Source organism: Peromyscus leucopus, chromosome 7 (assembly GCF_004664715.2).
Source record: "Peromyscus leucopus breed LL Stock chromosome 7, UCI_PerLeu_2.1, whole genome shotgun sequence".
Lineage (NCBI taxonomy): Eukaryota > Metazoa > Chordata > Mammalia > Rodentia > Cricetidae > Peromyscus > Peromyscus leucopus.
In genome coordinates, this window is record NC_051069.1 from 118154706 (window position 1) to 118168798 (window position 14093).

Here is a 14093-nt window from a genome sequence, read left to right on the forward strand (position 1 = left end):
TTCATAATCTTTAATGTGAGCACTCAAGTTTTATGTGTGTGTGTGTATGTATCTGTCTGTCTGTTTTCTAAATACCCATTCACTTTAAAGATACTATATATTGTTTAAAGTGGAGGAGGAATGCATAAATCCCTCTTGTCTTTTCAATTATTGTGCAAATTAAATGTTTATATTGACCCTGAGATTAGTTGGGGGAAGTTACCTAATTCTGAAAAGGAAAGAAATTTCTTAATATGGATAAAATGGTAATCTTGACCTTCACTCCTGCTTCAAGCCAGCTGCTGGCTTCATTTTGGTTTCTTTTTGCCAAGATGCAATTTTGCTGTTTCAGAATTTGCTTTGTTGAATTCTTGTTTTCCTCTTGACATAGCAGTTTTAGTCCATGATCAGCATGGCGGCAGGCAGACAGACATGGTGCTGGAACAGTAGCTGAGAACTTATATTCTTTTCTTTAAGATGAGTCAGAGTGACTCATCTTAGTGATTTTTAGCAGCACTCAACACCTGCCATCTTCCCAAGGAGAGGTATGTTCTGCTTATCTCTCTCATTTGTTTCTCTTGCCCTTTGCTGTTCTCATTCATTTGGTGTTCTGATTGTCTACACTCGCATCAGAAAGCATTCTAAGGTTTATCCATCTCCAAAGCTCAAAACTCTTCTACATTCCTCACACAAAGCAGCATCGAACGTCTGTCATAGCAGTGACCCTGCTTTTATTGTTCATCGTTTTAATAAAATACCTAACAGAAACAGCTTGAGGTAGAGGATTATTTGGACCAACAGCTTGAAGATGCAGTCTATGATTGTAGGGAAAATATGGTGGCAGAAGCGGTAGTCTATGTTGATGGGAGCTTATCACTCTTCTTTTTTTTAAATTTTATGTTCATTGGTGTTTTGCCTGCATGTATATCAATGTGAGGGTGTCAGATCTCCTGGATCGGATCTCCTGGAACTGGAGTTACAGACAGTTGTGAGCTGCCATGTGGGTGCTGGGAATTGAACCCGGGTACTCTGGAAGAGCAGACACTGTTCTTAACCACTGAGCCATTTCTCTAGCCCCTGATGGGAGCTTATCATGCATCTTGTTCACATCTTTGTAGGAGCAGGAAGATGGACATTACAAATTTCACATTGCCCATTGGATTTGATCTTATTTTTTAAAATTGTGTTCAGTTTGGACAGAACATAATGATCTGAGATTCAGCCTAAATTACTATAAGGTGCCCCATTCAGGGATTTAACATATAATTACTGTCAACCTTGTCCCTTGTCACTGGGAAATGTCATTTAGTTTGTAGTTGCTGTGCCACCTGTCACTGTAGGTGCTCGTGCACAGTGTGAGCAGGTAGGAAGGTTCCTATACACACCCACCTTCTGTTGCAGTGTTGAAGACAAAAACACCAGGAAATAAGAAAAGCCAAGGTTTCAGATGGCAATTTGTGAGAGAAGAGATTAACCATGGTGGTTAGGTTGGTGTGCCAAACAACTTGGTCAGCAGTCAGGTACTACATCAGTAAATAGTACATCTTAACACAAGGGAGAAACTACCCAGTGGTGGGAAAGATCGTCAGATACTCAGATCTGTGAAGTGAGCCCTGAAAAACAGTCATGGTAATTCTCAAAAGTACCCAAATCTCTGGAGCTGAAGAAATGGACTCAGGAAGAAACCAACTTAGAGGATGTGGTTATGACCTGCTGGAGAGAGAACAGAGGCTCCTCAGGGTGCTACAGACCCAGTTGGGTGCTAGCAGAACTCCCCTCACTGGAGAGCGCATGTCTGGAGAGAGTCTCCATCTCTTTAAGGACAAAGCTGTCTGGTAGTATGAACAAGGGAGGAAATACACAAGGAGCCTGGGCTCCTTTCAGTGTCCTTCGACCATCCTCTGCCCACTGTTGAACATTGTACCCGTAACCTACACAGGTGACATGTGTCTGTTATCATAGAGTGTGGCAGAGTCGATACTGAATTGAGTGGTAAAAAATAAACAGAAACACCAAAAATGGCTTGATTGTCTTTTCTGGGTGGGGGATCTTTTTGTTCAAGTCCTGAATTACAGAACTCCATCAGACCATCAGAAGGCATGCCAAGGTTAGTGGATGAACATTTTAGGCAGAGGAACAAGTACAGTGACACAGAAGCAGAACTCTGTCCTAGGCAACTTGGAAGGCTTTGGTAAGAAACAAGGAATGTATTCCCAAGTGATTTGGAAGTCAGCAGAAGCTTTTATGCAGGGGAGCCCCATGAACTCTCTCTGGCTGCTGTTTGAGAGTGGGTAAAGGTAAATGGAGGCCAGTAGAGAACCTGGCAGTCACCAGGTGAGAAGTGACAGAGGCTTGCACTGAGTGGCAGGTTGTGGATGTGCTAGTTTATTTTTTTTTATTTTTATTTATTTTATTTTATTTATTTATTTATGGTTTTTCAAGACAGGGTTTCTCTGTGTAGCTTTGTGCCTTTCCTGGAACTCGCTTTGTAGACCAGGCTGGCCTCGAACTCACAGAGATCCGTCTGCCTCTGCCTCTCGAGTGCTGGGATTAAAGGCGTGCGCCACCACCGCCCGGCTGGATGTGCTAGTTTGAAGTGAAGGTAGAAGTGGGCTTAAGCTGGGAAAGAATAATCGGCCTTGTACACTGAGTGGCTGACCTGCTGCTCTTGAGAAACAGCCTTGTGATTGATTCATCACCACTGTCAAGCTGTGCTGCTCACTTGTCTCTCTACACCTGGATGATGGCAGTCAGACCTTATACTTTTAGTGTTGGAATCATCTCATTTTCAGGTTTCAAATTTAGTCTGCTTAAAAATCTGAGTGTCTCACCTAATCCAAAGCTTCTCCTGCAGCTGTAGAGGACATGATAGGAATCACTCTGGTAGAGGCTATGTTTCATGTCCTTATACCTTCTCTATTCTTCTAGGATAGAGAGGGGACCTGAGAAAAAGACATACAGGGTCTTGGTTCTTGTCAGGCTGTCTGTGGCTTTTTTGGCTACAAAGTACTTGCTCTAGGTTATGTATGGCTGTGCTGAAATAGCAGCAATAATGTATGCTTGATGTCTGACCTATGCCAGGTATTCTCCCCTGGTCTGGAGGCTGGACACTGAAGGATGCTTAACTGTACCATCTCATTGTGCAGCACCTATTTGTGTGGGTTCTTTGCTGATGACTGATCTTTCTCCCATGTAGTAGTGACAGTGCAGTTCCCTACTCGATCTGCTAGGCAGAAAGCTCCTGGGCTCTTCCACTTTGGAGTCTGATATGTGCCAAACCTTTGGAGCACTTTAGCCTTGTGGAGTTTATTGCCTATCCAGTATGCTGCACATTGAGGCAAGAAAATCTGGGCCATATAACGAGTTCAAGGCCAGCCTGTGCTGCTGTGTAGTAGATTTTGTCACCCATTAGCCCCCTTTCACCCCCAAAAAAGTCTGCTATATAGCAGATTTCAGTGTCTGTGTTGTAACCTTTTTTTAGTAGGCATTTTTGCTTGGAGACAGGGTCTTTCTTTGTAGTTCTGGCTGTCTGTGTAGACCAGGCAGGCCTCAAACTAACAGAGAGAGATCCACCTACCTCTACCTCCTGAGCTCTGGGATAAAGGTCATGCACCATTGCACCTGTCTCTAGAAGGCATTTTAAAAAAGTCAATAGATATTTGCTGTCATAAATATAACTTGCTGTTGTATTCTATTTTTAAAGCAGGGCCAAGATTTTCTTCTTCATTCGTCACTTGGGGGCTCCCAGCCTGAGGCCAGTGGTGCTGGGAGGCTGGCCCTAGGCACACAGACGATGACCTCATCAGGGCTAGGCACCACACCCTCAGATGCCTGCTCATGTGAAGCCTGCAGTGAGCGCAGGTATGTGTTGAGTTGATCATTATGCCCACAGGGTATCTACGAACATGTTGTGCTTGCCTTGGAAATGGGGTTCTTTTGACAAATAACAGTACCTTTTTGGCATACCCATGGAAGCAGGACATGGCCTTGCTATTATGAGGAAAACCGTACAAAAAGACAAAATTCCTGCCCTCGAAGGATTAAACATTAGGAAGCTGGGCTCATAAAGAGCAAAATGGAAGACCATTAGAATTTAAAGAAAAGTCAACTGTTATTTCATGCCATAATCCTAGCACTTGAGAGGCAGAGGGATCTACCTGTAAGTTCCAGTGCAATCATGGATACCATAGCAAGAATTTATTTCAAGAAAGAGAAAATTAATTAAAAAGAAAAGTGAGCCTAAGGTGAGCATAAATAAGTAGCTATGGTTGGGGGACTTGTAATGGAGGCTGCTAGGAGGCAAAGGAAGAAGAGGTTAGGATCTGATAGAAAAAGGCTGTACTGCTGGCCTGGGATAGCCAGACTGAATCAGGTGGACACCAAAGGGTGGGAAGCAAGAGCTCTGTATGCCATATGGGGTCAAAGTATGGTGTTGGGGAATACCTTGTCGAAGTTAGATAGACTGCCTCTCTTAACTCTGCTGGTTGCTTTGTTGTCACAGAGACATCTCAGCAGAGACAGACCGGGAACCACAGCAGCTTCAGAACTATTGGTCAGAAGTACGCTACATGGTCCGATGCATATACCGCCAGGCAGGGACTCCACTGGCAGAAGATCAGGACCAGTCTCTGGTTCCCGACAAAGAGGGAGTGAAGGAGCTCGTGGATAGGTACAGGTTGCCCCTTCATGTTACAGTCCCATCCAATCCCTGCCCTTCTTGCTGCCCATGGAGCCTCAGTGCTTGTTCTGAGTAAAGCTCAGCTAGGCTTTTTGAGCTCTTGATACAGCTCAGGTCTTCAGCAGACAACTGACCAACATGAGCCTTCTGGGTAAAAAGTTGCAGGTTCTCCTGTTTCTAAGTTGAGATGTTTCTGTCATGTATTAAGACTGACAGTAACACAGTCAAGATGCCAGATTCCTGGCAGTGCCATGTGATGCTAGATACTTTCATAAGCACTCTTGCATTTGTAGCTCAAGGAGAAGGCAGAGTATTTCTGTCCACTGAAGCACTGTGAGATTGAGCAGCTTGTGAAGGCACCTACCCTATGAGGTGCACAGCAGCTGCTCTCACAGGGAATGGCTCCTGCCCAGCATCTGTTCTTCAGCAGGCTCCTTGTGCCCAGTGACTGACAGAAAGTGGGGTGGGCATCACTTCTGTTTTTCCTTACAACTTAAGTGTGCCATTTTCCCCCTGATTTTTGAAATGTTCCAATAAAGGCAACAAATCTGAGCCTGATATTTTGTGGATTGATTCTCTCTTTTTTTTCCCCCTCCATGTGTTTTGATAGCACACTTTTGGCATCTTACAAAGTCACAGTTGCCATGCAGTAGATCATGTCAAAGAAGCAGAGGCATTGATTGGCAAAGCATTGTGTTCAGGATTTGAACTGTTGTCTACTTAGTGTTATAGGAGACAATTCCAGGTGGTAAGTGCCTTTAAAAGAAGGGGTTTCCTAGTTAATGGCACATGAAACTCATGACGTCTCAGACCCTTCATGCTACATCTGTAATGCTTTAGAACAGCATCAGCACAGGTTAATCCAGGTGGAGCAACATCTATGAACACATGTGTGAATGATTGAGTGAACTACTTACTTGCAGTGTCTTTTTCACATGAGAAATCTCTTTGCATGGACTGGAGAGAGATTGCTCAGTGATTAAAAGCACTGGCTGCTTCTCACTCACGTAGTGGTCCACAGCTGTCTGTGAACTTTAGGTCCAGGAATCCAACACCCTTTTCCTTGGCACCAGGCAAACATGGCACTCATATATACATACAAGCAAGACTCACATACACAGTTAAAAAAAATTTTTATAAATAAAAAAAAAAATCTGTTCTCAAAAGCATCACATGGGTTTTTTTCCCCCTTAAATTTATAAAATATGGACACGAACAAAGAATCAAAATGCTTTTAATTTTCACTGCACTGAGAAAACTATAAGGAGGATGTCCACAGGCTTCCTATTTTAAGAGTTTGTATGTGTTTGGTGTATGCATATGAGTGTGTAGATGTGTACGTGTTCATGGAGGGCAGGATGGTTTCCTCTGTTGCTCTCCCCTTGTTGCCTTGAGACAGGGCTTTTCACTATTTTGGCTGTGCTGGTTGGCCATCGAAGTTTGTATATCTACCCCTTTTCAGCTAGGCTGGGTGCCAGTGAGCTCTCAAAAACCACCTGTCTCCACCTTCCAATGCTGAGGTGGTAGATATGCTCAGGGATGCCTGGCCTTTTACCAGGTACTGGGGCTTTGAATTCAGGTTCTTGTGTTTGCAAAGCAAGTAATCTTACCCACTGAGCCTTCTCCTCAGCCTCTAGTATTCTTGTGAGTTCAACTGCCCCTTGCTCATTTGAATCTTGTGTCACTGTCCTTAAACATAGGAACACATTCTCCTTAAAATTGTTGCCAGACTTAGTGATACATACCTGTAACCCCAGCACAGGGAAACTAAAGCAGGATTATAAATTTGAGTGTAATCTGTCTTTTATAGCAAGTTCAAGGCTGTCTAAACCACATAGTAAGACCCTGTCTCCACAAATCAAAGGCTTGGGTAGCCCAGTGGTAGAGCTCTTACGTAGCATGTGAAAAGCCCTGGGTTTGATCCCTAGTAATGGTGTGTGGGGAAAGACACTATATTTTAATGTTACAAAAATTAATACATCCTTTTGAAATGTAGCAGCCACAGTGAGAATCCTACCAGTTTATTTTCTCTAAGCACGTTATATACATGGATTTACATATTTATTACCTTGCACGTTGTACATGAGGCTTTACATAGTACCTTGCAGATTGTATACATAGCTTTACATACTACCTTGTACATTTTTACTTGACACTTATCTTTTACAGCTTAAGTGATGTGCAACCTTAGGGAACAGGAGGGAATGAAGAGATGGCACACATACATACATACACATACAAAAATAATAAACACATCTTTTAATTTACTGTTTTTCTTTCTTCCTTTCTTTCTTTCTTTCTTTCTTTCTTTCTTTCTTTCTTTCTTTCTTTCTTTCTTTCTTTCTCTCTCTCTCTCTCTCTCTCTCCTCTCTCTCTCCTCTCTCTCTCTCTCTCTCTCTCTCTCTCTCTCTCTCTCTCTTTCTTTCTCTCTTTCTTTCTTTGAGACAAGATATCACCATGTAACTCTGGCTAGCCTGGAACTTGCTGTGTAAACTAGGCTTGCCTCAAACTCACAGAGACCTTCCCACCTTGAGTACTGGGATTAAAAATAGTCCACAACCCCTATTTTTTTTTTAATGGAATAGGTAATAACTGTGTTCTTCTCTTTAGATTTAATATGATAGCCAAAGATGGAAGAATCTGTTATATAAAACTTACACCTTAGTGCATTCTACAACAGCCACTGAGCTCAGCTGGTTCTTCATAGTGACATATTCCAAGAGATGTTTTGGTTACTGCTTCAGTGGTCCTAGGCTTTCATTTAGAACAGTGGTTCTCAACCTTCTTAATGCTGTGACCCTTAAGTATAGTTTCTCACATTGTGGTGACCCCCCCCACCATAAAATTATTTTCATTACTACTTCATAACTAATTTTGCTACTGTTATGAATCATAGTGTAAATATTTGTGTTTTGTAATGGTTTTAGGTGACCCTGTGAAAGGGTCATTTGACACCTCACAGGGTTGCGAACCATAGGTTGAGAACCACTGATCTAGAGGCATCTCAGAAACATACCTTTAAAAAAAAGTGGCAGCTTTAACCATAGTAATGCCAAATACTGTAGAGCAAGTTTTAAAAACTGGATCCCCTTGTTGCATGAGCCAGCGTCAGGAGACTGAGGAAGAAAAACCACCTTTTCTCAAAACGTTATAAAAAGAATCATCTGTAAGTTTGGACAGAAATTTATTATCATTGTGGCTAGTTACAGGATGCATTTCATTGCTTGTTGGTAATTTAAAAATAGGATGACCTGTATTTAAAACTTATTCTAATTGTAAAAATAACACGGGCTCATTTGTATGGTATTCTGAGTTCCTAGAAAGAAGGAAGGTAAACTTGGCCCCAGCCCTTCAACCAGTTATCACCTCTGCTGGAATTGGAGCTTGTCACTTTTTAAGTCCTACACATTGTGTTAGCACCCGAGGCGAGCTCTCAGACGCAGTACAAGGGAGGCTTTATACCTCTTGTTTGTGAATTATATACCTTCCTCAGACTGGATGGGCTTAAGTCTTTTCTCATGGACAGTAAAGTGGAGCAGAGTCCCTGTACAGGTTGTCCAAACAGTGTAGTCAGAGGAAGCATTTGGGGCATGTCAGTTTCCCTGTGAGTTACCTTACACTCCCACAGGTCATCACAAGAGAGGTGTTTAATAAAAGATACCCACTGACATAAAAACTGCCTGTCATGTGTGAATAGCCATGACTGAGTAATGACTCTTTCTTTGTCTCTGTAGGCTCTGTGAGCGGGACCCCTATCAGCTCTACCAGCGGTTGGAGCAGCAAGCTAGGGAGTATGTGCTGGAAATGAAGGTCCGCCTGCTCCGGCAGCTTTCTGCTGCTGCGAAAGCCAAGGCGCCATCTGGCCTGCAGGGCCCACCACAGGCACACCACTTTGTCTCTCTACTCCTGGAGGAGTATGGTGCCCTCTGCCAGGCTGCACGATCCATCAGTACCTTTCTTGGCACTCTGGTGAGAGACCATGCCCACTTCTTTCCTTGCTGCTGAGGTGAACTAAAGAACAAAAGCATGTGATAGGGGAGGTATGTGCAGCTAGGGGACTGATCTTACGGTTAAGTCCTCCTTGCACAGTCATAGACTCCTTTCCACACAAGGTAGACTAGGATTAATCTTAGTTCAGTAGATTTTGCTAGCAGCAATTGAGAGAATTATTGTCTAGGAGCCACAGCATGGAAATCTGTCTGGGAAGACCTAATCACTAGAAAGTGAGGCATTAGAATATGGAGGTGAAAGTGGTGGTGCATTGATAGAAAGTCCAAGACGTTTTGGGTGTCTTGGGTTGGTGTTAATGTACTGCCAGTGACTGATGCTGCAGTTGAGGAAAGGCACGTTTAAGACCTCTTGTTTGGATTTCTTCATGTGTGCACTTAGCAACAGTGCAAGAAAGGGATGGATTTACTGAAGCTGCCTTGCCCCTTCCTTACAGGGTTCTCACAGTTCTAGCGGGAGCACACAAGTAAATCTTTGATCACCCTATTCATGGGTGGACAGAGAGAGACAGTGCATGGAAATAAAGTCATTGTAGTTGGAAGCAGACCAGGATCCTCAGGGATAAACACAGAAGCTTCCTAGGCTGCCTCCCCGTCCCATCAAGTGTGGTTCCCCCTACCCTCCCCATAGTCTGCAAGTCTTCACCATTATTTCTTCTGATTATTAAGTGACACTTCAGTGGGTGGGTTTTAATGCTTAGTGGTGGCTATGTTTTGGAAAAAAAGTTGTAGTAACCATTAGTTCTTTATTTGGTTCTGATGCTAATGGGGCTCTCCAGAAAAGTTCACATAATTCCACTTGGCAAGACATTGCAACAGCCCCAGACTATCCAGTTTCCCTGCCACAGTCTGCCACTGTGCTAGGTAACCACTTCCAAGAAGAGGTATATGAGACACATGTTTAGGGGAAACTGGGTGAGGTGACTAAGGCAAGCTGGATGTGAGGGCCCTGGTAGTTGCAGTTGTCCTATGCCCTGTCTAGTACTTCTTGTACCTTTCAGCCCTCCTCCACCTCAACATGGGACTCTGCCTATTCTAGACTTGGTTTCAGAGCTGCTGCTCTAGAGAACCCTATACCAGCCTAGTAAGAGATTAGAAAGAGAATTGGTAAATTAAAAGGAAGTAAGGGAGCCCTGAGCTCTGTGTACGTGTCTTAAAAGGACACAGAAGTGCAGCACATCAGAGCAACGTGGAAGATGTAGTGAGGAGCCTCTCACTACTGACATTTCTAGGAAAAGCTAGACTGAGGATACATAGGAAGGCTCAAACATCAGAAAGTAATCCAGTCCCTAGGAGTCAGAGAGCACTGATAGACTGGTGGCCCCGCTGTGGGCTCCCAGCATGTTGCCCATAGCACTTGATGAGTTTGCTCATGTTTCTTAGGAAGTAAAAGCCCTTTCCTTGCCAGAGTGTCCCAGTGAAGAATTATTTGCAACTATCAGAATGAGCTTTCACAAAGACAGGCAAGAAAAGTATTGTCCTGACTCAAATACATTTTTCTTTTTGAAAATGTTTTATGTATTTCGGTGTGCATGCTTGTGGAAGTCAAGAGGACAAGTTGTAGGAACTGATTCTCACCATGTGGGTTCAGAGATCGAACTTAAATCATCAGGTTAGCACCACGCACTGTTACCAGCTGAGCCATCTCGACAGTCTTAGGTTTTTGGATTGTGGATTGTGTTGTGTCCCCCGTGCCCCCACTCCCCACCCCCGTCCCTTTTTTGTCTCTGAGTCCACCTATGTCTAGGGTTAGGGTGGGTAGGGGTTACTTAGAATGCAGCAACCCATATTATTCCAATCAGAGACTTGGTTTGGTGTGTTTTGACACAAGCAAGGAGCCGTAACTCTTCATTCAGAAACAAGGTGTTCTAGGCCTGTGCAGAAGGTGGCAGGGCATGGGAGCGCCCTTCTAGGAAGTTTTATATTTTCATCTACTTACTACATCTTCTGTTATCTTTTTTTTTTTTTTTTCACTACTAGGAAAATGAACATTTGAAAAAGTTCCAGGTGACATGGGAACTGCATAACAAACACCTTTTTGAAAATCTGGTCTTCTCAGAGCCACTTCTCCAGAGCAACTTGCCAGCACTGGTGTCTCAGATCAGGTATTTTGTCTTGACTTAGATTCTTTTTTCCTGTGATCTTATGTGTGTGTTCATGCCTGTAGACCACTACATATGGAAGTCTTACAGGAAAAATAACAGGGCTTAGGGGGAAAGATAGTTAGAATGAAAGCTCTAAACCTAAGTTATAATACAACTAAACTTTTATTTGCAATTTGTATTTTATGTGTATGAGCCTGCAAGCATGTCTGTGCGTCACATGCTACAGTGCCTAAGGAGGCCAGAAGAGGGCATTGGATCCCCTGGAACTGGAGTTACAGGCAGTTTAAGCTGCCATGTTGGTAATGGGACCCAAACTCAGGTCTTCTGGAAGAGTAGCCAGTACTCTTTACTGCTGAGCCATCTCTTCAGCCCCCAATTAAACTCTTAAATAATAAACCAATATCAGTGCTATTTAGGTGTAACACCATAATGCCTCATAAATAAATAAAGGCTCCAGCAAACAGTGCTTTACCTTAATGGGCCTTGGTTCAATCATGGGTCATGGCAGGGTTCTTGCATTGTGGTGAAGGGTGTTGGAAGAGGAGGAAGGACATGGGATTCAAAGTACCTGAGTCCCCTAGGCTTAGATTTGCTTTTCCATCTAGGTTTGTAGAGTGCCTATGTCACTTCTCACCAAGAGAGCTGGTGAGTGATTGATTCTCTGCTGTCACTAAGATAAGTGTACAAGTACAGTGGGCATTTGTTGGAGTGAACTATGCTAAATGAAGGCATACAGTATGCGTATGTGTTTGTCCTGCAGCTAGCCCTCCTTCATCAGCCATTACTCAGTAGAGCTGAGCAGCTACCTCAGAATCCTCTCTTCTTGATTTTGTTTCTTGTCTGTTAACCAAATAGAAGCACAGTCCCACAGTGTAACATACATTAATAGCAGCGACCTTTGTTTTCCCTACTCAACCTCACTTTTAGAGAAAGAACCACTTCAGAAGTAGTTGGTTCACGGCAAGGTGCTGTGTAGACCTGGTATGCTTTTTGTAGATTTTTACCAGTTTCCTTCCCAGCCATTCTTTCCATGTCCACTATTGAAAAGCATTCAGTACAGGGCAGTCAAGATGTTTCAGCAGGTAGAAGTACTTGCCACCAAGCGTAATGACCTGAGTTTGGGTTTGATCTCCAGGACCCACATGGTGAAAGGAGAGAAGACACCTACATATTTGTTCTCCAATTTCCACATGCTACCTATGGCAGATGCACATGTATGCACATGCACAACAGACACACAGAAAATCTAAAAAGTCAAAAACATTCAGTATACTCTTAGAGGGTACACGACAATGGGAATATCTAACTGCAACCCTGGTGAAAGGACAGGAAGCCAAGCTTAACTTGAAGAACATGCTTTTGTAATTCCCCCATGCCTCCCTTGGGGCTAGAGCAAGTCTCAGTACCTGCCCTTGATTTCTTTTCCTGGTGCATATTGGATTTGATGCATCTGTCATCCACTTGACTCCTAGAGGTGGACAGAAACTGTTTCTTTTCTGGGCCCATGTTCTTTCTGAATATTTTTGTTTCTCACTGGGAATTACAGTCACATTCCAAAGATGAACAGTATCTTAGTTTTGAATGTTCACTCTGGGGTTCACTCCCTATTACTCTCAAGTCCTAAGAGGAAATGAGGTGCAGGAAAGAAGGAAAGCAGCATGACCTCTAAGGAGTCCTAGTCATTCCAGAAAATGCTGTCCTATTGTGTCCCACCACAGACTCACTTGTCAACCCCAAGAATGGTTTAAACTTGAATTTGCAGTGTATAAATATACATTTAATAACACAAATTTTCCCCACAAATTACTAATGAAATTCATAGTTGTATAGGCCTATTTAACTTGTAAAAAAATTATGGAGTGGGCCACATAGTGACATATACCTTTAATCTCAATACTTGGAAGGTAGAAGTAGCTGGATCTCTGCAAATGCAAGGACAGCCAGCCAGGGCTTTGTAGAGAGATCCTGCCTCAAAAGGAGGATTCTCTGAGCTCTAGGCCAGCTTGGTCTACAGAGTGAGTTCCAGCATAGCCAGGATTACACACACAAACCCTGTCTCAAAACAAACAAACAAATCTCAATTCCCACATGTCATGGTTTAAATGAGAACTGTTCCCATAATCTGGGGCATCTGAACATTTTGTCTCTTGTTAATCTGTGACAGATTGCCATAAAAACCCTGACTGCCCTGAAACTCCCTATGCATATCAGACTGGCCTCTAAAATAATTTATGTTAACAAGAATAATATAAAAAAATATAAATATATACATATATTTATATATATAAAGCCCACATGATCCAGCCACCCCCCAAAATCCCTGCCTCTGAACACTGCCACCCTGGGAACTAAATCTTCAACACAGGAACCTTTGGAAGACATTTCATATCCAAATCAAAACAGTTAAAAACAAAACATAAGACAACTACTTATTTTATTGGGATTATTTACATACTGTATAATTCATCCACTTAAAATTACATTCAGTGCCATTTGACTTACATTATAAATTTTCTGATAAATATATTTTACCATTTTAAGTTATGATTCAGTAACATTAATTACATTCACAGTAGTTACAATTAACTGTATATTTACAAAATATTTTCATGTCCTCAAACAAAAGTTCTCTTTTCCCTTTGTCCTTTGTGAATATTTTCTCCAAGTTCCGTTGTTGTCTTGCCCCATTATCCCGGCAATTAAAGAATCTGTCCTACAGAGATGCTATGGGAATGCTCTAGTCACCTCATTCCATCACCAGTGCTATCTTCAGCCCTGTTGGTTCCACTCTCCTTGACTCAAATAGTCTGTATTTGTAAATTGGAACAGGTAGAGATGGAGGAAAAACATTTGGGAAGAAAGGCAGGATGGAAGTTTATGGTATCTTGTTACTTTTCTGTTGTCGTGATGAAACACTATAAGGCAACTTATAGAAGGAAGAGTTTATTTGGGCTTACAGTTCCAGAAACATAAGAGTCCATAATGGTGGGAAAGCACCACAGCAGAAATAGGAAGCTGAGAGCTTACATCTCAACGGTGATCACAAAGCCGAAAGAGCAAACTAGAAGTGGAATGAGGCTTTTAATCTCAAAGCTGGTCGGTCCCCAGTGACATACTTCCTCTCGTAAAGCTGCACCACCAAAACTTCCCTAAACAGCACCACCAACCAGAGACCAAATGTTCAGATGCCCCAGATTATGGGGACAGTTCTCATTTAAACCAGGACATGTGGGAATTGTGATTTATTTGTTGGTTTGATTTTTTTTTTTTTTTTTTTTGTTTGATTTTGTGGTTGTTTTTTTTTGAGACAGGGTTTCTGTGTGT

The 14093-nt window shown here is 42.6% G+C and overlaps 1 protein-coding gene across 4 annotated transcripts in view; it reads left to right on the forward strand.

Moving 5' to 3' along the window:
• Fam193a (family with sequence similarity 193 member A) overlaps positions 1–14093 on the forward strand; it is a 138148-nt gene that overhangs the window by 67455 nt on the left and 56600 nt on the right. For 3 of the 4 annotated variants that reach the window (XM_037208168.1, XM_028870795.2, XM_028870793.2), the window contains 4 exons: positions 3683–3840; positions 4481–4648; positions 8392–8626; positions 10645–10769. In XM_037208168.1, the coding sequence (XP_037064063.1) occupies positions 3683–3840; positions 4481–4648; positions 8392–8626; positions 10645–10769 (686 nt within the window). The remainder of the gene's footprint in view (positions 1–3682; positions 3841–4480; positions 4649–8391; positions 8627–10644; positions 10770–14093) is intronic. The other variant, XM_028870794.2, reaches the window with a different exon arrangement.